Raw genomic sequence first — 25,225 nt, 5'->3', positions numbered from 1 at the left:
TTGTCACTTTTCGCTGTGTTGTGCAATTTTCCCACCATCACGTTTCTGCCTGGACAGCTCATACCAAAGTACACTATTTAAAAATATTAGTCATACTAATTTGAAGTTTTCACCAGCAAATCTTTCTTTCCGATGGTGCTAATTGGGCCACCTTTTCATATATTGTTCAAAATTTATTCAGTTCTCTTTCTATAATAACTTATTTGAGTTATAATATACAATTAATCATTAAAATACATAATATTTTATTATTCATATAAGGTTAAAGAATATCCTATATTTATATTCATTGGTCGATTTCTAAAATATGTATATTTTTATAAGAAATTCCAGGAATCTCTCAGTGTTATTGATAACTTAAAATTTTTTAATTAATTATATTAATATGATCTTTAAGAAAATGTTATTATTTCACTTAGATCTTAATTAATTATCGACTATTCTTAATATTTTTTTTCTCGATAAACAGATACCTGTTTTATCTAGTCAAAAATGTACAAATATAAATTATCTTCATCGGATAAAGCAAACCCACAAGCGAAATTCTTGGAGGTGATGGTCGGGATAATGGTAACTGTTGGTAAAATTTTAATATCAATTTCACATTTAGCTAAATGAACCATTGTTTTCTCTTCTCAGTCTCCCCTTTAAGTTTTAATACTTTGTTCATAACGTTTTTAGCAGACTTAGCGGAGTCTTACAATGCGTGGTAAAAGTAAAACAATCTGAGTAGGATATTGAATATATTTCTTCTGACACATCCGATTTTTAAATACGTTTTAAGAACTAAATGCGTAATAATTTACCAGTACTATTTGTAAATATTATTTCAATTTGTTACATAAACCAATCAATAAAGTCCAAAGGAAAAAATAATAAAATAAAATATATAAAACCTTCGTTTGACTTATCTGTATATTTTTAAACAGTTTTGATTTACTAAGATAAAAATTTAAACAGTCGTCATATAAAATATGAATATTCAATCGCTTTATTTATTCCTATGTCTCTTGAATATAATAATATTCATTATGTTCTATGAATAATCCTTTATGAGGTTTTACTGGTGATTGTTGAATATCGACATTGACATCTTTAGAATTGCACTGGCAATTTGGTTTCAATATTTTCGATTCGCAAGTATGGTAGCGTGGAACAAAAACTTTTCCCTTTGGACAATGACGTACATATCCTCGAAGAAATCCGCAATCATCATATTCGCATCGGTAGTATTTGGATGAGCATTCTCCCATAATAGAAGGGAAATTACCTTTATAAGGGCATACAATGCTTGTTGGGGCATTTAACTGAAATGGAAATATTTTCGTGTAGTTAATAAAATGATTAGATTCACATTAGAAATAAAATTCCTTTTTATGAATAAGGAAACATATGGTTACTTACGATAGGGAATTTCGAAGCTCCTTTGCTGTGTTTATAATCAGTACATTGCATAATGTGTCGATAATCATTTGCTTGAGGGACACATTCAGTTTTGTGTTCATCAAACGACTGTCCTTCGGGGCAGCTAAATAAAGAAACTGTTGCGTCAGATGAGGAAATAAATTTGCATTCATAGAATATATTGCAATATTTAGGATGACGACGGAAAGAAGTAGGACACACAAGAGAAGTTGTATCATCAGCTGAGCTGGCTAGAGGGCAACGTACTCCCAGCTCATGCACTGAAATCGGTCTATCTGTTACAGGTGGCTTTTCAGTTACTGGTTTTTCAGTTACTGGCTTCTGGGTATCATGTTTACATTTCAAATTTGGTACTGCCCAAGGATGATTGCAAGTAAAAATACTTTGGTCCCAAACAGTTCCGGGTCCGCATACGAACGAAAGTAGTTCATAATAGTTTCCTTTATTTACGCATCTGTAGAATTTTGTACAATCTTCAGAATCTGGCATAAAACCGGAACTTTTGCATTTAGGTTTCGCGCATGGCTCTTTTGAATCTCCAGGCTTCTCGGGTACCTTAGGTTCCTCTGGTTTTTTCGGTTCTTCAGGTTCTTCTGGTACCTCTGGTTCTTCTGGTACCTCTGGTTCTTCTGGTTCTTCCGGTTCTTCTGGTTCTTCTGGTACCTCTGGTACTTCAGGTTTATCTGTCACAGTAGGCTTTTCTGGTATTTTAGGTGTATCTGTAACTTTAGGTACTTCTGGTACCACAGTTTTTTCCGTTACTTTCGGCTCCTTTGGTATTTCAGGTACCTCAGTAATTGAGGGTTTCTCGGTTACATGTGGATCTGCTGGTAACTGAGGTGTCTCTGTAACTTCAGGCTTTTCAGTTTCTTTGGGACCTTCTGGTACTTTCGGCTTTTCAGTTACACTAGGTTTTTCAGTTGCGTCGGGTTTCTCAGGATGGGAAGGCTTTTCCGGTTTCTTAGATACTTCAGGTACTTCCGTTACTTTAGGAATACCAGGATTTTCTGTTACCTTTGACTTTTCGGTTACTTCAGGCTCTTCAGGAATTTCAGTCACCTTGGATTTTTCTGACGGTTCATCTGGCTCAGTAGGAATGAGAGAATCATCTGGTAATTCAAGATTCTCTGTACTTCTTTTCGGTTCATCCTTTTGAGAAGGATCCTCAGGATTAGGATGAATATCTAGACTATTTTCTTTCGAGGAATTAGAGAGTTCTTCAGAACTATCTTCTGCAGACTGGCTGGACGATCCAGATTGTTCTTCAGAGCTATCTTTTCTAGAGGGTCCTGGTGGCTTAGTAAGTTCATCCGAAATATCTCCTTTAGGGGTGACTTCATCAGAATGCTTTGAACTTTCAGTTGTTTCCTTAGAATTTTCATTCTTCGGAGTTACTTCTTCAGATTTTTCTCCTTTAGGCGTAACTTCGTTAGATTCGTTTGGAGTATCCGTTACTTCTTCAGATGCTTCTCCTTTAGGAGTTACTTCGTCAGAGTTATTTGAATTTTCAGTTGTTTCGTCAGAATTTTCCCCTTTCGGTGTTACTTCTTCAGATTTGTCTCCTTTTGGAGTTACATCGTCAGAGTCATTTGGAGGGTATGTTACTTCTTCAGAACTTTCTCGTTTAGGTGTATCTTCGCTCGAGTGATTTGGATTTTCAGTTGTTTCGTCGGAATTTTCTCCTTTTGGCGTTAGTTCTTCAGATTTTTCTCCTTTAGGTGTATCTTCGCCCGAGTGATTTGGATTTTCAGTTGATTCGTCAGAATTTTCTCCTTTAGGAGTTACTTCGTCAGATTCGTTAGGAGAATTTGTTATTTCATCAGATCCTTCACCTTTAGGAGTAACTTCGGCAGGGGTATTTGGAGTATCTGTTACTTCATCAGATCCTTCACCTTTAGGAGTTGCTTCGTCTGAGTCGTTTGGAGTCTCAGTTACTTCTCCAGATTCTTCTCCTTTAGGAGTGATTTCGTCAGAGTTATTTGGAGCGTCTGTTACTTCCTCAGAATTTTCTCGTTTAGGTGTATCTTCGTTCGAGTGATTTGGATTTTCAGTTGTTTCGTCGGAATTTTCTCCTTTTGGCGTTAGTTCTTCAGATTTTTCTCCTTTAGGTGTATCTTCGCCCGAGTGATTTGGATTTTCAGTTGATTCGTCAGAATTTTCTCCTTTAGGAGTTACTTCGTCAGATTCGTTAGGAGAATTTGTTATTTCATCAGATCCTTCACCTTTAGGAGTAACTTCGGCAGGGGTATTTGGAGTATCTGTTACTTCATCAGATCCTTCACCTTTAGGAGTTGCTTCGTCTAAGTCGTTTGGAGTCTCAGTTACTTCTCCAGATTCTTCTCCTTTAGGAGTGATTTCGTCAGAGTTATTTGGAGCGTCTGTTACTTCCTCAGAATTTTCTCGTTTAGGTGTATCTTCGTTCGAGTGATTTGGATTTTCAGTTGTTTCGTCGGAATTTTCTCCTTTTGGCGTTAGTTCTTCAGATTTTTCTCCTTTAGGTGTATCTTCGCCCGAGTGATTTGGATTTTCAGTTGCTTCGTCAGAATTTTCTCCTTTAGGAGTTACTTCGTCAGATTCGTTAGGAGAATTTGTTATTTCATCAGATCCTTCACCTTTAGGAGTAACTTCGGCAGGGGTATTTGGAGTATCTGTTACTTCATCAGATCCTTCACCTTTAGGAGTTGCTTCGTCGGAGTCGTTTGGAGTCTCAGTTACTTCTCCAGATTCTTCTCCTTTAGGAGTGATTTCGTCAGAGTTATTTGGAGCGTCTGTTACTTCCTCAGAATTTTCTCGTTTAGGTGTATCTTCGTTCGAGTGATTTGGATTTTCAGTTGTTTCGTCGGAATTTTCTCCTTTTGGCGTTAGTTCTTCAGATTTTTCTCCTTTAGGTGTATCTTCGCCCGAGTGATTTGGATTTTCAGTTGCTTCGTCAGAATTTTCTCCTTTAGGAGTTACTTCGTCAGAGTCGTTAGGAGAATTTGTTATTTCATCAGATCCTTCACCTTTAGGAGTAACTTCGGCAGGGGTATTTGGAGTATCTGTTACTTCATCAGATCCTTCACCTTTAGGAGTTGCTTCGTCTGAGTCGTTTGGAGTCTCAGTTACTTCTCCAGATTCTTCTCCTTTAGGAGTGATTTCGTCAGAGTTATTTGGAGCGTCTGTTACTTCCTCAGAATTTTCTCGTTTAGGTGTATCTTCGTTCGAGTGATTTGGATTTTCAGTTGTTTCGTCGGAATTTTCTCCTTTTGGCGTTAGTTCTTCAGATTTTTCTCCTTTAGGTGTATCTTCGCCCGAGTGATTTGGATTTTCAGTTGCTTCGTCAGAATTTTCTCCTTTAGGAGTTACTTCGTCAGAGTCGTTAGGAGAATTTGTTATTTCATCAGATCCTTCACCTTTAGGAGTTGCTTCATCAGAGTCGTTTGGAGTCTCAGTTACTTCTCCAGATTCTTCTCCTTTAGGAGTGATTTCGTCAGAGTTATTTGGAGCGTCTGTTACTTCCTCAGAATTTTCTCGTTTAGGTTTATCCTCGTTCGAGTGATTTGGATTTTCAGTTGTTTCGTCGGAATTTTCTCCTTTTGGCGTTAGTTCTTCAGATTTTTCTCCTTTAGGAGTTACTTCGTCAGATTCGTTAGGAGAATTTGTTACTTCATCAGATCCTTCACCTTTAGGAGTTGCTTCGTCTGAGTCGTTGGGTGTCTCTGTTACTTCTCCAGATTCTTCTCCTTTAGAAGTAATTTCGTCAGAGTTATTTGGAGTGTCTGTTACTTCTTCAGAACTTTCTCGTTTAGGTGTATCTTCGCTCGAGTGATTTGGATTTTCAGTTGTTTCGTCGGAATTTTCTCCTTTTGGCGTTAGTTCTTCAGATTTTTCTCCTTTAGGTGTATCTTCGCTCGAGTGATTTGGATTTTCCGTTGCTTCTTCAGAATTTTCTCCTTTAGGAGTTGCTTCGTCTGAGTCGTTGGGTGTCTCTGTTACTTCTCCAGATTCTTCTCCTTTAGAAGTAATTTCGTCAGAGTTATTTGGAGTGTCTGTTACTTCTTCAGAACTTTCTCGTTTAGGTCTATCTTCGCTCGAGTGATTTGGATTTTCAGATGTTTCGTCAGAATTTTCTCCTTTTGGCGTTACTTCGTCAGATTCGTTAGGAGAATTTGTTATTTCATCAGATCCTTCACCTTTAGGAGTAACTTCGGCAGAGGTATTTGGAGCATCTGTTACTTCATCAGATCCTTCATTTTTAGGAGTAACTTCGGCAGAGGTATTTGGAGCGTCTGTTACTTTATCAGATCCTTCACCTTTAGGAGTTGCTCCGTCTGAGTCGTCGGCTGACTCTGTTACTTCTCTAGACTCTTTTCCTTTAGGAGTAATTTCGTCAGACTTATTCGGAGCGTCTGTTACTTCTTCAGAACTTTCTTGTTTTGGTGTATCTTCTCCCGAGTGATTTGGATTTTCAGTTGCTTCGTCAGAATTTTCTCCTTTACGAGTTACTTCGTCAGAGTCGTTAGGAGAATTTGTTATTTCATCAGATCCTTCACCTTTAGGAGTTGCTTCATCAGAGTCGTTTGGAGTCTCTGTTTCTTCTCCAGATTCTTCTCTTTTAGGAGTTGATTCGTCAGAGTTATTTGGAGCGTCTGTTACATCTTCAGAACTTTCTCCTTTAGGTGTATTTTCGCCAGAGTGATTTGGATTTTCAGTTGTTTCGTCAGAATGTTCTCCTTTTGGTGTTACTTCTTCAGATTTTTCTCCTTTAGGAGTTATTCCATCAGAGTCGTTAGGGGAATTTGGTGCTTCATCAGATCCTTCACCTTTAGGAGTTGCTTCATCAGAGTCGTTTGGAGTCTCTGTTTCTTCTCCAGATTCTTCTCTTTTAGGAGTTGATTCGTCAGAGTTATTTGGAGCGTCTGTTACTTCTTCAGAACTTTCTCGTTTAGGTGTATCTTCTCCCGAGTGATTTGGATTTTCAGTTGTTTCGTCAGAATGTTCCCCTTTTGGTGTTACTTCTTCAGATTTTTCTCCTTTAGGTGTTACTTCGTCAGAGTCATTTTGAGTCTCAGTTAATTCTCCAGATTCTTCTCCTTTAGGAGTGATTTCGTCAGAGTTATTTGGAGCGTGTGTTACTTTCTCAGAACTTTCTGGTTTAGGTGTATCTTCGCCCGAGTGATTTGGATTTTTAGTTGTTTCGCCAGAATTCCCTCCGTTTGGTGTTACTTCTCCAGATTTTTCTCCTTTTGGAGTTACATTGCTAGAGTCGTTTGGAATGTCCGTTATTTCTTCAGATCCTTCACCTTTAGGAGTTACTTCGTCAGACTCGTTTGGAGTGTCTGTTACTTCTTCAGGTTCCTCTTCTTTAGGTGTAACCTCGTCAGATCTGCTTGGAGTCTCTGTTACTTCGTCAGAACTTTCTTGGTTGGGTGTAACTTCGTCCGATGGTTTTGGGCTTTCAGTTATCTCGTCAGAATTTTCTCCTTTAACAGATGCTTCTTCAGAAACTTCCTCTTTAGGAGATTCGTCCTCAGAGTTGTTTGGAACTTCTATTGATTCTTCAGAACTTTCTATCTTTGGTGTAACTTCGTCCGAGTGTTTTGGACTTTCAGTTTTTTCTTCAGAATTTTCTTGTTTAGGTGTTACTTCTTCAGATCCTTCTGCCTTAGGAGTAACTTTTTCAGAATCATTTGGTGCGTTAGTTATTTCTTCAGACGTTTCTCCTTTAGGAGGAACTACGTCAGACTCGTTTGGAGTGTCTGTTACTTCCTTAGAACTTTCTGATTTAGGTGTAACTTCCTCCGATTGGTGTGGAATGTCAGTTACTTTCCCTGAATCTGCTTTTGGAGTAGCTTCTTCTGAGTTGGATGGATCTTCGGTGGCTTCTTCAGCACTGTCCACTTGAGGAGTTGCTTCGGTAGAGTTGTTTGGATCCTCGGTTGCTTCTTCGGCAATTTCTACTTCAGGCGTTATTTCACTAGATTGATTAGGATCTTCGGTTGCTTCTTCCGGATTTTCTGCTTTAGGAGTTGATTCTTCCGAGTTGTGTGTGACTTTGTTTGCCTCTTCAGAACTGCCTTCTCCAGAATTTCCTGGTGCTTTGGTATTTTCTTCTGAGCTATCGTTTCCAGAGTTTCGCGGTCCCTTAGTATGTTCCTCGGAACTGCCTTCTCCAGAGCTGCGTGGTGCCTTGATGTGCTCCTCAGAACTGCTTTCTCCAGAATTGCCTGGTGCTTTGGTATTTTCTTCTGAGCTATCGTTTCCAGAGTTTCGCGGTCCCTTGGTATGTTCATCAGCACTGCTTTCTCCAGAATGCGGAGGAGATTTGGTATGTTCTTCAGAACTGCTTTCCCCAGAATTTCTTGGTGCTTTGTTATTTTCTTCTGAGCTATCGTCTTCAGAGTGTCGTGGTTTCTTGTTGTGTTCTTCAGAACTGCTATCTCCAGAGTGCGGAGGAGATTTGGTATGTTCTTCAGAACTGCTTTCCCTAGAATTTCCAGGTGTTTTGGTATTTTCTTCTGAGCTATCCTCTCCAGACTGCCGCAGTTTCTTGGTATTTTCTTCCGAACTGCTTTCTCCAGAGTGCTTTGGAGATTTGGTATGTTCTTCAGAACTGCTTTCCCCAGAATTTCTTGGTGCTTTGGTATTTTCTTCTGAGCTATCTTCTACAGAGTGTCGCGGGTCCTTGGTGTGTTCTTCAGAACTGCTTTCTTCAGAGCTGCGTGGTGCCTTGGTGTGCTCCTCAGAACTGCTTTCTCCAGAGTGCGGAGGAGATTTGGTATGTTCTTCAGAACTGTTTTCCCCAGAATTGCCTGGTGTTTTTGTATTTTCTTCTGAGCTATCGTTTCCGGAGTTTCGCGGTCCCTTGGTATGTTCCTCAGCACTGCTTTCTCCAGAGTGCGGAGGAGATTTGGTATGCTCTTCAGAACTGCTTTCCCCAGAATTTCTTGGTGCTTTGGTATTTTCTTCTGAGCTATCTTCTACAGACTGCCGCGGTTTCTTGGTATGTTCTTCCGAACTGCTTTCTCCAGAGTGCTTTGGAGATTTGGTATGTTCTTCAGAACTGCTTTCCCCAGAATTTCTTGGTGCTTTGGTATTTTCTTCTGAGCTATCTTCTACAGAGTGTCGCGGGTCCTTGGTGTGTTCTTCAGAACTGCTTTCTTCAGAGCTGCGTGGTGCCTTGGTGTGCTCCTCAGAACTGCTTTCTCCAGAATGCGGAGGAGATTTGGTATGTTCTTCAGAACTGCTTTCCCCAGAATTTCTTGGTGCTTTGTTATTTTCTTCTGAGCTATCCTCTCCAGAATGCCGCGGTACTTTGGTATGTTCTTCAGAACTGCTATCTTCAGAGTGCGGAGGAGATTTGGTATGTTCTTCAGAACTGCTTTCCCTAGAATTTCCAGGTGTTTTGGTATTTTCTTCTGAGCTATCCTCTCCAGACTGCCGCGGTTTCTTGGTATGTTCTTCTGAACTGCTTTCTCCAGAGTGCTTTGGAGATTTTATATGTTCTTCAGAACTGCTTTCCCTAGAATTTCCAGGTGCTTTGTTATTTTCTTCTGAGCTATCTTCTACAGAGTGTCGCGGGTCCTTGGTGTGTTCTTCAGAACTGCTTTCTTCAGAGCTGCGTGGTGCCTTGGTGTGCTCCTCAGAACTGCTTTCTCCAGAGTGCGGAGGAGATTTGGTATGTTCTTCAGAACTGCTTTCCCCAGAATTTCTTGGTGCTTTGGTATTTTCTTCTGAGCTATCTTCTACAGAGTGTCGCAGGTCCTTGGTGTGTTCTTCAGAACTGCTTTCTTCAGAGTGCTTTGGAGATTTGGTATGTTCTTCAGAACTGTTTTCCCCAGAATTGCCTGGTGCTTTTGTATTTTCTTCTGAGCTATCGTTTCCAGAGTTTCGCGGTCCCTTGGTATGTTCCTCAGCACTGCTTTCTCCAGAGTGCGGAGGAGATTTGGTATGCTCTTCAGAACTGCTTTCCCCAGAATTTCTTGGTGCTTTGGTATTTTCTTCTGAGCTATCTTCTACAGAGTGTGGCGGTTCCTTGGTATGTTCCTCAGAACTGCCTTCTCCAGAGCTGCGTGGTGCCTTGGTGTGCTCCTCAGAACTGCTATCTCCAGAGTGCGGAGGAGATTTGGTATGTTCTTCAAAACTGCTTTCCCTAGAATTTCCAGGTGCTTTGGTATTTTCTTCTGAGCTATCGTCTCCAGACTGCCGCGGTTCCTTGGTATGTTCTTCAGAACTGCCTTCTCCAGAGCTGCGTGGTGCCTTGGTGTGCTCCTCAGAACTGCTTTCTCCAGAGTGCGTTGGAGATTTGGTATGTTCTTCAGAACTGCTTTCCCCAGAATTTCTTGGTGCTTTGGTATTTTCTTCTGAGCTATCGTCTTCAGAGTGTCGTGGTTTCTTGTTGTGTTCTTTAGAACTGTCTTCTCCAGAGTTGCGTGGAGATTTTGTATTCTCTTCGGAGCTGCGTTCTCCAGAGCGTTGCGATGCCTTGATATTTTCTTCAGAACTCTCTTCTCCGGACAGTGGTGGAGATTTAGTTGTTTCTTCTGAACTATCTTCTCCAGAGCGTCTTGGTGATTTTTTATGTTCTATAGAATGGTCTTCTTCAGAATGTCGGTGATGTTGATTGTTCTCTTCAGAGCTTTCGCTTTCAGACCGATGGGGCTGTTTCGTTTTTTCTTCGGAGCTATTTTCTTTAGAGTTTTTCGACGCCGTATTCTTTTCTTCAGAGCTATCCTCTCCGGAGTGATGGCGACTTTTCATTTTTTCTTCAGAATTATTGTCTCCAAATTTACCAGGCCATTTTTTCTTTTTTTCAGAACTTTCTTCTCCAGATCTATTTTTGCTTTTTGTGTTTTCTTCAGAGCTTTTGTTTTCAGAATGATGGTGGCGTTTCATCTTTTCTTCCGAACTATTTTCTTTAGAATTGTGTGATGCTTTGTTCTTCTCTTCAGAGTTGTGGTCTCCAGAGTGACGGCGTGTTTTCGGCTTTTTATCAGAACTTGCTTCTTCAAACTGACTGCGAGGTTTTTTCTTTTCTTCAGAGCTGTCTTCTTTAGAGTAATGTAGATCCTCAGTTTGCTCTTCGGATTGATCCAACTCTAAAGTAACTGCTTGCGAATCAATTTGATCGTCTTTTTCCGTTAAATTCGTTTCTTTCTTTACTGCTGCAGAATGATCTTGAGCTTCGTTTTGTCCTTGAGATTTATCTGCTTCACCTTTACTGCGTAAAGATTCTGATTTTAGTTTAGGAACTTCAGTAGAAGAAATTGTATTATCAGATTGGTTTGGATCTATAGTGGATGACTCTAAATGATTTTCATGCGGGTAAAATGGCGATTGACCCTTTTCACGAGGTCTACTATTTAGTGGTCTTGAATTGACATTTTTATCTTTCTGCTGGATCCCTTCGGACAATTTATCATAGTCGGGTGTATCTTTGTTACGAGGATATGGACTTCGTGGTGTTTGGTTCTGACCTTCAGGATACCGATTTTTCGGTGATTGTGATACATCAGTTTCCCAGCCTTCATTGGTGTTGGGATATCTATTGTTATTCCTGTCTCGATCTTCGTTACGGCGTAGTTCTGGATATCCATTATTCGATTCTTGCTGGTTATTTTCGGGAAATCTATTTCTATTTCTATCAGGATAATCGTTATTTCTTCTATTATCTGGGTAACCATTTCGCTGTCCACCTGGATTTCTATTGTTATTATCTTCTGGGTACCCATTACTCCATTCATTAGGTAATTCCTTACTCCATCCATTGGGATAATCACTGTTCCACTGGTTTGGATACTTATTTCGATTACCTTCTGGGTATCCATTGTTAACCTGCCCATTTGGGTACCATCTATTACCGCTTCCTTGATTGGGTGGATATTGAGGATTTCTTTCCCGTCCTGATGAATATTAGTCGTTTAAATTAATTTCCTTACAGAGAATTGCGATCCGACTTACACTATTCACGTACCTAAAATATCAGGTTTCTCAGTGGTGCCAGTCTTCTGTTGTGAATTGTGATGTCTTTTGTCTGAATTTTGGATTTTCGTTATGCATTTACCGTCACGCGTGAGAACACAAATTTCTTTCGTTTGATCCCATACTCTGCCATCTTCACAATTATAAGCAAACGATACCAACTTGTGTTTCCCTACTTTTAAGCATTGAATAAACTTTTTACAATTAGTAGGATGTGAAAAAAATCCTGCCCTGGTGCATTTGAACTTTGCCGAGCCATCCATACTTTTTGGAACATTTAGCCAATCCCGTAAGAAAATTAAATCTACACTTTTATTACCTAAATGTTCTAGACTTTTCTGTGCGTCTGATTTGTACTTTTCGTCACGGTGATTTTTTCCGTTTTGTAGTCCAGACTTCGTCGACGTATCTGCAAGTTTTACTTTAGTTTCGTCAAACAGTTACTGTGTCTTTGGCACTCGCTGGATACCCATGATATTTTAGTACAGGCTAGAAAGGATTTATAACTCTGTTGATACTGATTTTACCTGAATTTGGAGGATATTGTCCTCTTGAAAAACCACCACACTTGCGTCGTTCACTCTGAGCAGGATAGGTACAAATCTTATACCGTGTGGAGAATACTAGTCCTACGTCACACTTTTCTACAAGACGCATCAGCCTACCGTATCTTGTCTTTACACAGCGATAATATGTCCTACAGTCGCTAATGTCACCGAAAAGTCCCTCCCGGTAGCACGTGAATCCTGGATACGGTGAAGACTCAAGCGATGATCGACGAGATTCTGCACCCTCATCGTAACCAGGACCAAATTTTTTCCCTTTTTTAACATATTTATCAATGAGCATATTCTTATACATATTTAGTATTTTTTTAATAGAACGCTGTCTTCCTTTCGAGTATACTTACAGCCACTTTCGTCGGATGAGCCATAGTCTTGCTGATTTCCAGGAATAAATTGTTTCCCTTGGTGAAATATTCATATTATATAAATGTGTACGAAAATTGAATATTTTTTTTAAAATACTATACTTACATTGATTTGGGCTTGCAGGCTCAAGGTTTGCAGCTGTCGTTGAAGGGGTAGTTGCAGCGTTCGCAAATGTCAAGAAGACAATTGCGATGCACAATAAAACCCACAGTTTAATGTACATATTTTTTTCTGAAAATCGACAAAGATTTAGTGCGAATATTAATTGCGGTAAGATTAATTATTAATGGATAGTGGAAATACATGTTACTTAGACTCACGTTTGCCTCAGTGATCAGCTTCCGGCAGTTTAGCTGATAGAACGACCTGGCATGTCAGAATATACAATATTTTTTTGTTATTTTTTTTTTAAACCTCGCCACGCCAGCAACTACGATCGTCGCGACGTTTAGAAAAGTTCTGTGCTTAGTAGGCGCACGCCGGATTAAATACGTGTTATTGATGAGTGTCATCACGAACGTCATGCATGTAAATCAATAAAAATTTTGCCAGCTTTCCAATCGAATAGTTTCGAAAAGTTATCTGCTCATTAGGAGAGGCATGGTCTTAATTTGGCTGACAAGTGCGAGCTACACCTGATTGCTCGTTACTCTTTATTTTAATGCCTCTCTCCTTGCTCTTACTTGGTATAAAAATTCTCTTTTGCGTTAATAATACAATGGAATTTTTATTTTTCAGAAATGTATACTCCCCAACAGTTCTTAATCAAACAATAAAATTCTCATTAATTAATTGCCATGTTAAAATTGGAGAATTTTCGCACGTGTTATTGATATACTGGTGTAGTGGTTATACAGAAAATCTTATTCAGAAATAGGCTAGTTTAACTGGGTGATAGAATGCATAAAACAGAAAATCCAATGTCGTTTACCAACTGTATCAATACCTCATGAATCTATCGTTATATTCTATATAAATTAAAGTGTGCGATTAATTGAATTATATTCCTTTCTAAAAATATTACTAGGAAAGTTTTGTCTCTATATCAACAATTTTAAATCTTCAGACAAGCTTATTTTATCATAGTGTGGCATATATTCGAGAGAAAAATATCGACATAAAAACGAGTGAAGGATGATCCTTGGAGGGTATTGAAAAATATAGAGAGCTTTTTTTGAAAACGTACTATACATTTATTAATGGTATAAATGAAAAATGAGAAAATATGTACAAAATTGCAAAATCATTGTTCTCCTTAAAACTCAGTTAACATAGATTTCTGTGAATTAGGTCGTCTTACGTTGAAACATGTAGGTACATTAAATTAGATATTTATTTTAAGAAGAAATAAGAGAGCAAATATGTGCTATTACAGAGAAATAATCTGAATACTGTGTCATGATGTTCAAGTCAATACGTGTGGAAGTTTCCTCGTTTTATTTGTTAAACTTTTGGCAATCTAATATCTTTTGTGCTTCGGCCTGAAATATCAACATAGAAATCGTGAGTCGTACCATTTGCTAATAATTCGTTCATTGATTTAAACATTATACGAGCTGTGATGATATGTGTCTTATACAATCTGAATAATTAGAGATTCTCGAGTCGTACCTGGATCAAATTGTACAGCGAAAGTAATTGTTCGAGGGATGGTTTACCATGGGACGAGCATTCTTCTCTGGTGATAGGATTCAAGCTTCTCTTACCCCAACCGGGCGAAAAATTTAACTGACCTTCAACGCTGAAAATCATGCAGACAAGAAGCAACACTGCGAGAAGGCTTAGTCGAACCTTGTGATACCTGCGAAAAATAATTTGCCAAAAATTTGTAAGAAACTCCAGAACAAGGCTACAGAAGTCGTGGATAGAAACGAGGAAATATTAAATTGAATTATTCGATGTTTGAAGAAAAGAAAGTAAATTCTCTTAGAAGAACCAACGTAGAAACCTGTTTAACAGATCATTGACGTCTATTCTTTAAGTAAACCACAGCAGGTGTCGTATATATACTTTTAGAAAGATCAATTTGCAAGTGTAGCAAATCATTAGTTTATTAATGAAGTTGGCATGGTTTATTATCAAAAAAATGTTGATAATGAACATCTTGAACAAACGCGATTAATCTTAGATTTTTAAATAAATCAGCAGAACGTTTTGCAGAATCGCGAGACGAATTTACCGGCGGAATATGCGATTCCAAGTAGCACTTGTCTTCCATTGTTAATTAAATTTTATATAATTATAGGCACGAATAAAAATTTGCTAGATTAGGAAAAAGCACTGAACCTTTTAGAAATGAAGAATCTTTATGTATAAGAAATACCACTCACATTTTTCGATTCCGGACCGAAAGTTACCGTGCACAATTAAGAGAAAACAATGATATATAGAGTAGGGTCGAGAATGGACTCGATTCTGTCGAGGCTGTAAGATACTAGGGTTGTTTTTATACGAGTCTCTCGCAATCCCTTCTTCTTCTTCTTCCCGATTAGTTGTTCCCCCCTTCCCCTTGAATTATCCTGGACCGTAAGAAGAAGGAAGCCTTTGCACAGGCGGCGTCTTATTCTGTCCTCTTCCGGAAATTGCATTTTAATTGTACCTTTCGCAAATCTATTAAACGCCAGGCTGCAGAAATCTCTTTTGCAACACGAGCCAGACCTTCTCCGTACAGTCGAGGAAGATTTAACCACTTTTATAAATAATTATCCATTTGTCAACGTAGCTCCTATTTATCGCATATTTACTCTTGAAAGCAAATCATCTATTCTTCGCGAATACTATAATACCCGAGCCCATTAATTCGATCACGCGCACACCTGTCAGTCTTAAAATAGATCAAACGAAACTTTATTATATTGCATTTTACTGTTAGTTCGCCACGGTGTAACACGACTTTCTTCTTATTGTTTATTCACATTCGTGCGGGCTGTTTGCAAACACACGATTCTGTTCAGCCATGTGCACGATTGATAAACTTTGTAAATATTTGCCAATCGTTAATTGAACAATTAAAGGTGTATACTGCATTGACACATATATGCGATTGCGCATATATATATGGCTGGAAGTCTACTGTAGATCTTGTTAAAATCAAGCCTTTTCTAATTCGTATGGTCCTAGAGAATTAACAACGAATATTAATATGCAACTTTTTGGAATTACATGTTTTTCCTTGAATAATAATAAAATAATAATTTATTCATGTTTCTGACCGATGTTTCATAAAAATTCATGAAAACTTGTTAAAACTCCATCCTGATCATTCTTATATATGTATTATTAAATTAACGTAAAATCGCTCTGCGCAACTGTATAAACAAATATCCGATTGTAGTATATTCGTTTAGTCCGTTGATCGTGTATGCGCTGTCCTTGAATATCATTTACCGGTTCTAAATACAAATTCGAAAGACGATTGAAATATGAAACTCTTTTTTAAGCATCTATCGTTTCTCTTTCTCTAGCAGATTACTCGAGAGTTGGCGAGAACTGCAAATACTCGTAAGAAATTAAATAAAACAATGCTTTATAGGAAATTGAAAAATTAATGTAATTGAGTTTGCGAATCGATCCTCACAGGCTTCGTTCTTCCAACAAATTGGACAATTAAATCCTGAGCTACGGGTTCCCTATTCCCACGAGTCGCATCTCGCATTTCAACAGATTTCCCATCGTGCAAAATCAAATACTAGAATTGCGTTTCACTGACCGTTTGTGCTTCCTATTATATGTATGTACCACTACGTGGCGAATGTTGCAATCTCTGCAATTTAATCCGTTGAATGAGAAATGGATAAATGATTTTGGCTTTCCTAAAATTACAAAGTAATTATAATGCTAATTTTATGACAATAATAATTAACAGTTTCATCACTTTGTACTTGATTGGTAGGACGTAATCGAAAAGAAGTTCAGAGGCTTCCTCCTAATTTATCATCTAGCAGAATCAGTTGGGTGTGAAACCCAACAACACGTAATTAACTGATGAATGGCTATTGTCGTGCATATATTTTAACAGTAATAACGGTTACCGACAAAGACTCTCAAATTGCTCGTTATAATCCATAATTAAAGCAGAAGTATCCCATAATCACCATCCGTTGATGTACCGATTACTCAATAGTCTGAAACAATACTATCCTACATTGAAATGGCACGGATTAATGAGTTTGCTAATTAGTCGATTAATTTTCGGATGAAGCTTGTTATGGAGGGAGAGACAAAAAAAGAGAGAGAGAGAGAGAGAAAGAAAAGACTTTATCCGAAATTGACTTTATTCCTACAAAAATGAAATTATACATAACTTTACTGAGCTAAGGGTGGATCGAAGGTGTAGAACAAAAGTGCACTCATGCGTTGCCATCAATTATCACATGTTTACAACGAGTCGCAATCGCTCTTACTTTCTAAATAATGTACAAGCCCGTAAATATATTATGTACGTGTCTATGTATACAATTGTATGCATGTGTGTCTCTGTGTGTGTAACGTTGTATACCCATGAAAGAGCTGCCCTTACTATCCCCCTCCCGCGCCATTCAATAGAACATCTCGCTAGAACTATTGCTCGAAGCCATTCAAGAAGGTTGTTGTGCCGTAGTCGACTCACACTAAAATCGACAAATGGAAGTTCGGTGAGATTAATCTCTCTATCACTAATGGGCAGTGTTCGATTAAACATTATCGATGACGGTTCCCAGAAAGCTTTTGCCCTTTCTTACTTTTACAGCGAACCTCCCGAGGACTGAGTACGGACGACTGAAATAGGACAGCACCTTTGTTTTTTCGTAAGAAACGTGAAAACATTGCAGAGATACGTAAAGTTCCTCGGGAAATTGCTTTGTACAAAAATGGCTTCGTCAGGGACAAATTGATAGACCTCTAGTAGTTTCCCTGTTATATCTTATTTGCTAAAATTGATTTAGCGATTTCAGCTATCACTACACAAAAGATAACAAGTTAACGCTTGTACTACAACTAGAAATTGTAACTCTGGCAGCTTTTTTTGGACTTCGTTCATGATCGATACAAGTGTACATTACGTTTGGAATAAATTTCAATTGGTTTTTACTTTTATCGATTGAATTTTGATTAATCAGCACGAATAATGATTGTTGAATGGCAAGCTAAGTAGACTACATCCGCTTGTTCAGCCGGCGAATCTGAGATCACACATTTCTCACCTAAGATTTATCTCGAATCTTCCTTGATATGCACTGCTGCTGCGTGGCACGTTGAGACACCACGGTTATATTATATTCCCACTTTCTCGTCTATTACATTGGAAATTTTGAACATTAAATATCAAATATTATCATCCATCGATAATCCCCGCGACGCGTATTATACTTATCAATGTAAAAACTTCTCGTCTCTGAATCATTTCAACTACGTAATGATTTTTTGTTAAAAACGAATGTTCAAGTATGAAAGTAAAAAACCAACATCGAACCAAGTTTTTTGGTTTTCCGATCACAAAACAAGACGATTTACACGATTGAAAATCCGTAGAAGACATGTTTTTTTTCTTATCAAATCTTGGGACAGTGAAACATGCTAAGCTCGAGTATAGATACAAACGTTTTCTTTCTCATTCTCTCTCTCTCTCACATATACACACACACGCGCGCGCACGTATTGACGGAACGGACGCAGAACTATACAAATACTCTTACACAAGCACATATGTCGTTACTATAGTTTATTGTACAAAAAACTTAGAATTTATATAACGCTCGTTTGTTGCGGAACGCATTGTATCCTAGAAATGTGATGAAAGTGATGAGTTTAGGACGATTACAAGAAACAACAGCCAGTCGACACAGACGAAAGGGGATGCAGGCAGTCGCGGGTCAAAACGCATTTAAATGATTGAGGCTCGTGATTGCCTGTGCATTACGATTAGATTCGTCATCGTCCACTTGGGAGAAATTACTCGCAGTCGAAGCTCATCAAAATCGGAGATGCGCTCAGTATGGCACTCGATCTCCTTTCGCCGCTTAACGAAGCTTTCCTGACTCGTTGGAAACCTCTCGGAAACCTTTTATACTATACTTAAAGATATACAACCTACTAGAGCAGTAGGCCACTCTACATTCTCATTCTCCATCAATCTCGTCTATCCCACCTATAAGAATTTACAAGCACGCGTTCGCTAAACTATTAGATTGCTGGTCGATGTCGATAGAAACGTAAGAACCCGGAGCTTCGATTTACTTTCGTCGCTTCTGATTGAGTTCAATTCCTGTCCGAGCCGACAGGTTTGCAATGAGAGCGAATGGAAGCTATATTCGTCTTTTTCTTCTGTTTTTATTAACATCGAACGCGAGTCTCGCTCGTGCACATAGGAAACTTTGTATCGATTCAACAGTGTCGACTATACAGTCCACTTTTATTCTTATACATATAGGGAATGCAAGAGTTTAGGCACGAAAACACGTTTAAAAGCATGTGAATCATCACCTGTCGCATAGTGTAGGTAGTCACTCGATTTCATTAACCATTCGCAAATTCGCAAATATAGCTATATAAATCACATGCACGCTTTGCTTCTCGTTCACGTGTATCCCATTATTAAAATACAATATAAATTAAATATGTCTTATTTGACTCCTGCACCGTATAGTGTAACGTAACAATGGTTTCCTTATAATCGTCTTTTTTTGCTTCTTTGCGTGAGGGATGCAGGGAGAGGGGATTATCGCAATGCCTTTATATTAACTATGTATCATTAATCGCTTATCCTTGTCAGTATAGTGTTTACCTTTTATATCTTCTATATTTATATACCGTTTGTATAAAAAATAGACCGATAAACCATAGCTTCGCACATTTGCCAGGTTCAACGATACTATTCATCGATCTCTGAAAAATCTGACCTATTTACTTGCTTATTATTTAATAAAGTCACCCGGTAAGAATCGATACTCACTCCATTCAGCTAAAATTAAATTACTTTATCAACAATTGTAAAAACATGGAACGAAAGCGAAGATTCTCGCATCGGTTCGTACGGATTCTCACGAAATTAGGCTGTTTTCTTGTTTATTTCAATTGGCCAACTATGCACATCATCAGTCAGATAACACTTCAATGCTATTACGGCGTGTTAAAAAAAAATAGTAACAAAATATATAATACCTTTCTCTCGTTCAAACGCATTTCTTAAACAAATAAAAATATTTCTAGTACTCTCAGCACGAAAGGTTCGCGCTGCTAAATGTACAGTTCAACGATACTTGTCGCCTAACTTGAAATTCAGCCTACTTCGCGTCATTCATTCTTTAGGTCATTCACAATGAAATATAGCGCAATGCATTGAACGGCTGCTCGTTGAAATAACGAAGAGTCGGACAATTTTCTCGAAGCACTCTTTCTCTCAATCCGTTTATAATATCCTGCTTGTTTATCCTCTCTCTTTTCTCTCTCACATTCTCTTGCTTTCTTCTATTCTTTCTTAATCACGAATTGTACGTAAGAGAAAAGATGCAGTTGCCCAATCGATATCACGCTTGTTGACGTATGTTTCTTTGGCGTCACGGAGAATCACGGAACTCAATCGTAATTTGATCGAAAATACAATTTTTCGCATCCTGGTGGCATTTCGCGGCCACTGGAGAGCTCACTTATCCGCGTCGCTTAAGTACAATAAATCGCTAATCCCATTTAACTTGCTTGATACAGTCACGCGCAATTACGCAGTATGCAAGGCTCATGGGAATATCTCTGGAGAAGTCTTTATATCCTCGCTCTTTTCATTTTTACACTTCAACACCAACTTTCGCTCTCCCGTTCACCAATTCCATCGCTTTCTTCGTCACTTGGTTCTTCACCATACATATCTGCCAGTTTTCGGAATCTTGGTCCGAAATTCGATAGGTAATTAAATTTCAAGTCTCCGTCGTCAGTGCCTGCCAATCAAGAATAAATCATTAATTGATGAAAGTCAAAAATATTGATACAATGAACAATACTCACAGGAAGCTAACGACGACAGAGATCCATCCGAGTTTCCTTCACCTTCGTAAGCGTAATGTCTTACATCGTCAAATGGATTTGTATCAGGATCCTTGTCGCAGCTCTCTTTTCTGCCATCCAAAAATCCACAAATATCTACAGGGACATCATCTTGACCTTCGAAGAAAAAATTAAAAGGGATAGTAGAAAATAAGGATCCACTAATAAAATCATATAAGCATATCGGTGTTTGAAAGTCGCCTAACTTACCACTACCTTGAAGGCCGACGGGTGCTATTTTGGAATCTATTGGAGGCGCATCATAAATAGCTCGTAAAACGTTTAGGTCATATCCAGTGTCAACTTCACCGCCACCCTCATCTTCGTAATTAATGATATTTTCTCTAATATCGTCCATGTCTTTGTACAAGTCGTCAGTTTTTCTTCTGTGCACCACCACCGCCAACAGAAGGATCAGGAGGATCGCTACACATACTAATATGGCCACAAGGAAATTCGTGTCAATGCCAAACGAAACTGCTTTTGCCATCCCATGGTCACATCCAGGATCCGCATTTTTCGATAATGCTGGCATTCCCAAATTGTAAGTCTGTAAAGTATGAAATAGTGTATTTTAAGCTGTAACGGATAAGTTCTTCCTTAATAAAAGTACTTACGTGTCCATTGATCGTCATGTTTCTGATGCAACCAACAAATCCTTTGCTAGTTGGTCTATGGTCCCATCCTAAATCAGTTGCAAGCGCTGCAAGGTTGGTCAAGGTACCACCTATTTGTAACGGGCTGTTTATATTGAGGGATTGGCTGGTTCCCTGGGGTGCAGTAAGACTCATGCAAGCTGATATACCGCAACTGTCCACCTTCATTTCGATCAACTAAAATCACAGAAGAAATAATTGATATTTGATTTACAAGTTCGTAGATGATCTCGTGGATAAAATTAAGGAGAAGTTGCACTTACATTTTTATTCCAAATAACATCAATTCTATGGCTCTTCCCATCGGTCAACTTAATTCGCTTTTGATCCAGTCGCACGGTTCCCGTGCCATAATCCACGAAGAGTACGGCGAATCCATTCTGCAGCTCCAAGGCCATAAAATCTTGAATACCAAGCTTCGAGCTATACAGCATGGGTCCGAAATAAAATACGAGTCCGTTCTCCACGTGAGGCGTTAGTTCCAAACCTGATAAAAAGAAAGCACGATGAACGAAAATCAAAGACATTGTATTGGCAAGAAAAAAATGTGAGCATTGGAAATATGGGTAGAATGGAGAAAAGTCCTTTGCTTACCTAGCTGCGACTCTTCGCACGTTTCACCAGGCGGTGGCATGACAGCCCATCCATCGCCATGGAAACCGATACCGAGTAGTTCGCACCTTGGTCCCTCAAGTCCTGCCGGGCAGTCGCATCTATCTCCATTGCGAGTACCCCCATTCATGCAGACAATGGGTCCTGGAGCTTCGCATTTGCAAACAGGATCTACCACTGCTCTAATGCCCACGAATGAGCTGGTGTTCGTATACACTGGGTAGGGAACTACACTCGCGTTTAAGAAATTCCTGCAAGAACTGTTGCAGTGAACCTTTTCGAACAAGCACTCGTCTATGTTGACCAAGAAAATGTCAGCCTTGAGTTCGCGCTCTATTTCTTTCGAGTGTTGCGCCACGATTGTGTTGAGCTTTTCAGGAGCGTAATATGGGCTGCCGTGAGCCGAGAATCTCACGTCGAGCAGACTCATGTTATTGTGGTGAGGCGAGTGTAATACCGTGAACACGTCTACGTGCTCCATCGACGTATTCAACATAGTTGCCAATTTTTCCTGAAGAAGGTCCTTCCTACTTATACCAAACTCGTCAGGCTCCACGAACTCCTCGGCCGTGATCCCGTAGAATCGCACCGAGCCAGATTTGTATACAGCCTCTTCTGGTATTTCTTTAACAGTCACGTTCACGTAAGCGCTCACTTGATGCCGAGCTATCAAACGAGCGCCCTCCGTCACGATGAATTTCATGCCGTAAGTACCATTGGTTATGCCTAAGGATCAAACAAAGCTTCGTTAATTCTTAAAATCCTACGGGAGAACCTAGAGGGAAGAATAGAAGATATGGTTGTAATCGATAAGATTAAAAATTCTACCTGAGTGCATGGTAATCGTTCCGTCATTTGGATTCAAGCTAAATCCTTCAACCTGGGTATCCCAAGCGAAATGTTTATCCGGTAAATCCCAGTCGTCGGGATCTTTTACGTAAACTCGTCCTATTTGTGTATCGGGCACCTCTCCCCCGTAGTAGTAGATGAAAATGTTGCTGTATCCTTCTTCCATGGGATTGTCGTTAACGTCGCCAATTATAACAGTGAGAGTGGACGTTCCAGTCATCGGTGGACTTCCGTTATCGGTAATGGCTATTGGAATATTATAGCTTTTTCTCACTTCCCGATCAAACTCGACCTGAGCATGGAGCTTTTTGTCGGTAATGAAAAACTTTTGTTTAATTTCTCTGTCGGCGCTCGAGTCTATTTGAAACTTGAAGGGTGGACCGTTCTCATCAGAGTCCCAGTCGCGTGCTTTCAATTCCGTGATCATGCCGGGTGGCTGCATTTCGCGCCAGACGACTGGATGAGGCATATCCAAAAACGGAGCATTATCGTTTATATCGCGCAGCGTTATGTTCACCATGACCAATTCTCTCAATGCCGTAGGAGAACCATCCTCGTCTCGTGCCATCACTATGACGGTCCACATAGGGTAGCCATTAGGTGGATCCCTGTCGAGCGGCTTCTTCAGTGTCATGCAGCCTGTTTTATTGATGGTGATTAACGGCTGCTGATCCTCTTTGACAATGAAATAAGCTATATGCTGATCCGCTGATCTATTTTTAATATCTGGATCGTAAGCGCTAACGGTGGTAATGCACTCGTCGTAGAGCTTCTCCTCATCTATGGTGGGATTGCGATTAAAGTCTTCGAAAACTGGAGGATTGTCGTTCACATTTTCTATAAAGATTATCACTTCGGCCGTATCGTTGTAGACCCCGTCAAAGGCCTTTACCGTGAGATTGTACTCGGTGATAGTTTCATAGTCGAGTTGCTTGTTGACACGTATTTTTCCTGTGGTACCTTCGATGTAGAAGCTATCGTCCGTGTTGCCGGATATGATACTGTATGTGACCGGGCTGGCCGTGTCAGCATCGATGGCTTTTACCTCGGTGACGGGCGCGTTGATGTTCGCGTTCTCCAAAATGGCATTCGCTGTATAGACTGGTTGGGTAAAATGTGGCGCGTTATCATTCTTGTCTGCGATCTCAATACGGAACACTTGTTGACCCTTGTTGTGCTCTCCAGTCTTGAAGAGAGCGCTCGGTGAATTATCAACGGCTATGACTTTTACGTTGTACGTATCTTCCTTCTCTCTGTCGAATTTTGCTTTTGTCGTGATGATACCGGTACTCTTGTCAATGGCGAACAGATCCTTGAAGTTATCCAGCTCGTACGTAACCTGTCATTACCAAGATTTTCATTATTTTCATCTTAATTTAAAATAAAAACTCACCCACCCCCACTTCTCTCTCCATCCATAATTTTATAATTACCTGATTATGAGCTTCCGTGCCATCACCATCGATAGCCCTTACTTGCATGACCTGAACACCTTCCATCTCGTTCTCAAGGACACTACCTTTCTCCATCTCACGAAAGACAGGAATATTGTCATTTACGTCCAAAACCTGAATATCGACCACGGTCTCTGCAGCTAGTTGATACTTGTTTTGAACTCTAACGATCAGAGTGTAAACTTTGTTGCTCTCATAGTCCATGTGTTGTGCCAATTTGATGTCCGCCGTATCTTTGTTCGACTCCAATCTACGAGTTAAAGGCGGAACTTTATTATTCATTTCTATTTCTGATACATAGCAGGGGTAGGTATTTAAGGATTATGCATAAGTGTGATGGACAGGAGGAAACTAAGGAGAGACTAATAGTGCTTTCTACATAATATTAAGTATAATCAGAGAGTTCTACATTTTTCTTACCTGAATGTGTTGCCCTTATTGGTTTGCTCGGTTCTACCAGGAACCAGTTCAAACAGCAAATCTGGGCTGTCCTCGATGTTCGAAACAGCTTTTAGCCTAACGATACTCGCATCAAAGTCGCTGAAATTCTCCTGGAGTTTAATCGGTTCCAGGTGCGGTGGCAAGAAGGCTGGTGCCTTCTTATGCGATTCCACCACGCGAATGTCCAGATCTATCGTGGCGTGTTTTCCACCCAAATCCGTAGCAGTGGCAGTCATACTGAATTTCGAGTTGGGATTTCTCTGTAGGGCAAAAAGCGTCGAATTAGTATTCATCCGGTTGTGGAGCCTTTAATTCTACCAGAAATTTGCATGCGATGCACTCTTAAAGGAAACAACCATACACACGCCAAGTTGTTTTCACGCTTTCGCGAGCTCTCGCAGCGAGCGTGTTTCTTTCCTTTTGTTTCGTTCGACTTGCATATATATATATATATATACGTAGTTGCACCAATAACGAGCGAGATATAAAAATTTCGTTATGAAAAAATAATAAATACCCGAGATAATGTTCATATCGTGTATATACTCACGTCGATGGTTTTGTTGAGAAAGATTACACCAGTCTCGACGTCGATCCTGAAGTAAACCCCGTCCTGGGAGCTTTTCGGCGAGAGGCTATAACGCACAACAGAATTGTTGCCGTCGTCGATGTCGGTGGCAGAGACCCTCATGACCTCGCTGCCCAAAGGAAGATCCTGCGGTACTGATTCCGTGTAAGCCTGTAAAACGACGGAGTTGTGAGAAAAAGCTCGCGTCCAATCAGAAATTCAGCCTTAATAATACATCCAACAGCCGAGTGACCAAACCAAATCGCCGATTAATCGAATCGCTCGTTTAGTAATCTCGTTTTGCCTACACGA

General features: G+C 39.6%; 2 protein-coding genes across 4 annotated transcripts in view; both read right to left on the bottom strand.

Annotated features, from left to right (window-relative positions):
• Positions 1-979: 979 nt before the first annotated feature.
• LOC136780964 (platelet binding protein GspB-like) lies at positions 980-12,841 on the bottom strand. Its single transcript, XM_066739583.1, has 8 exons — positions 12,732-12,841; positions 12,628-12,683; positions 12,423-12,548; positions 12,296-12,352; positions 11,913-12,206; positions 11,378-11,794; positions 1,405-11,306; positions 980-1,307 (listed from the first exon to the last, which is right to left on the bottom strand). Exons 1-8 carry the CDS (start codon positions 12,839-12,841, stop codon positions 1,002-1,004), a joined length of 11,268 nt encoding a protein of 3,755 aa, XP_066595680.1. The 3' UTR covers positions 980-1,001.
• A 5,460-nt stretch (positions 12,842-18,301) lies between these two features.
• Positions 18,302-25,225, bottom strand: part of shg (shotgun) — a 98,869-nt gene continuing 91,945 nt past the window's right edge. For all 3 annotated transcript variants that reach the window (XM_066739604.1, XM_066739606.1, XM_066739605.1), the window contains 10 exons: positions 24,896-25,084; positions 24,325-24,605; positions 23,884-24,154; positions 22,430-23,789; positions 21,584-22,327; positions 21,253-21,476; positions 20,951-21,166; positions 20,544-20,883; positions 20,295-20,450; positions 18,302-20,227 (listed from right to left, as the gene is read on the bottom strand). In XM_066739604.1, the coding sequence (XP_066595701.1) occupies positions 20,085-20,227; positions 20,295-20,450; positions 20,544-20,883; positions 20,951-21,166; positions 21,253-21,476; positions 21,584-22,327; positions 22,430-23,789; positions 23,884-24,154; positions 24,325-24,605; positions 24,896-25,084 (3,924 nt within the window). In that variant the 3' untranslated portion in view covers positions 18,302-20,084. The remainder of the gene's footprint in view (positions 20,228-20,294; positions 20,451-20,543; positions 20,884-20,950; positions 21,167-21,252; positions 21,477-21,583; positions 22,328-22,429; positions 23,790-23,883; positions 24,155-24,324; positions 24,606-24,895; positions 25,085-25,225) is intronic.

The sequence above is a fragment of the Prorops nasuta genome, unplaced genomic scaffold (genome assembly GCF_024137725.1).
Source record: "Prorops nasuta isolate Cenicafe-Biocafe unplaced genomic scaffold, Cenicafe_Pnas_1.2 PNAS00021, whole genome shotgun sequence".
Lineage (NCBI taxonomy): Eukaryota > Metazoa > Arthropoda > Insecta > Hymenoptera > Bethylidae > Prorops > Prorops nasuta.
Note: the sequence above shows the minus strand (reverse complement) of the source record. Positions and strands in the feature narration are given on the sequence as shown.

Excerpts from the sequence above, each read along its gene's own strand:
- LOC136780964 (XM_066739583.1), bottom strand. The coding sequence starts at position 12,841 with ATGACGTTCGTGATGACACTCATCAATAACACGTATTTAATCCGGCGT. Across the intron at positions 11,795-11,912 it reads ACAATATCCTCCAAATTCAG|ATACGTCGACGAAGTCTGGA; the intron begins GTAAAATCAGTA and ends TAAAACTTGCAG. Across the intron at positions 11,307-11,377 it reads TGAGAAACCTGATATTTTAG|GACGGGAAAGAAATCCTCAA; the intron begins GTACGTGAATAG and ends AATATTCATCAG.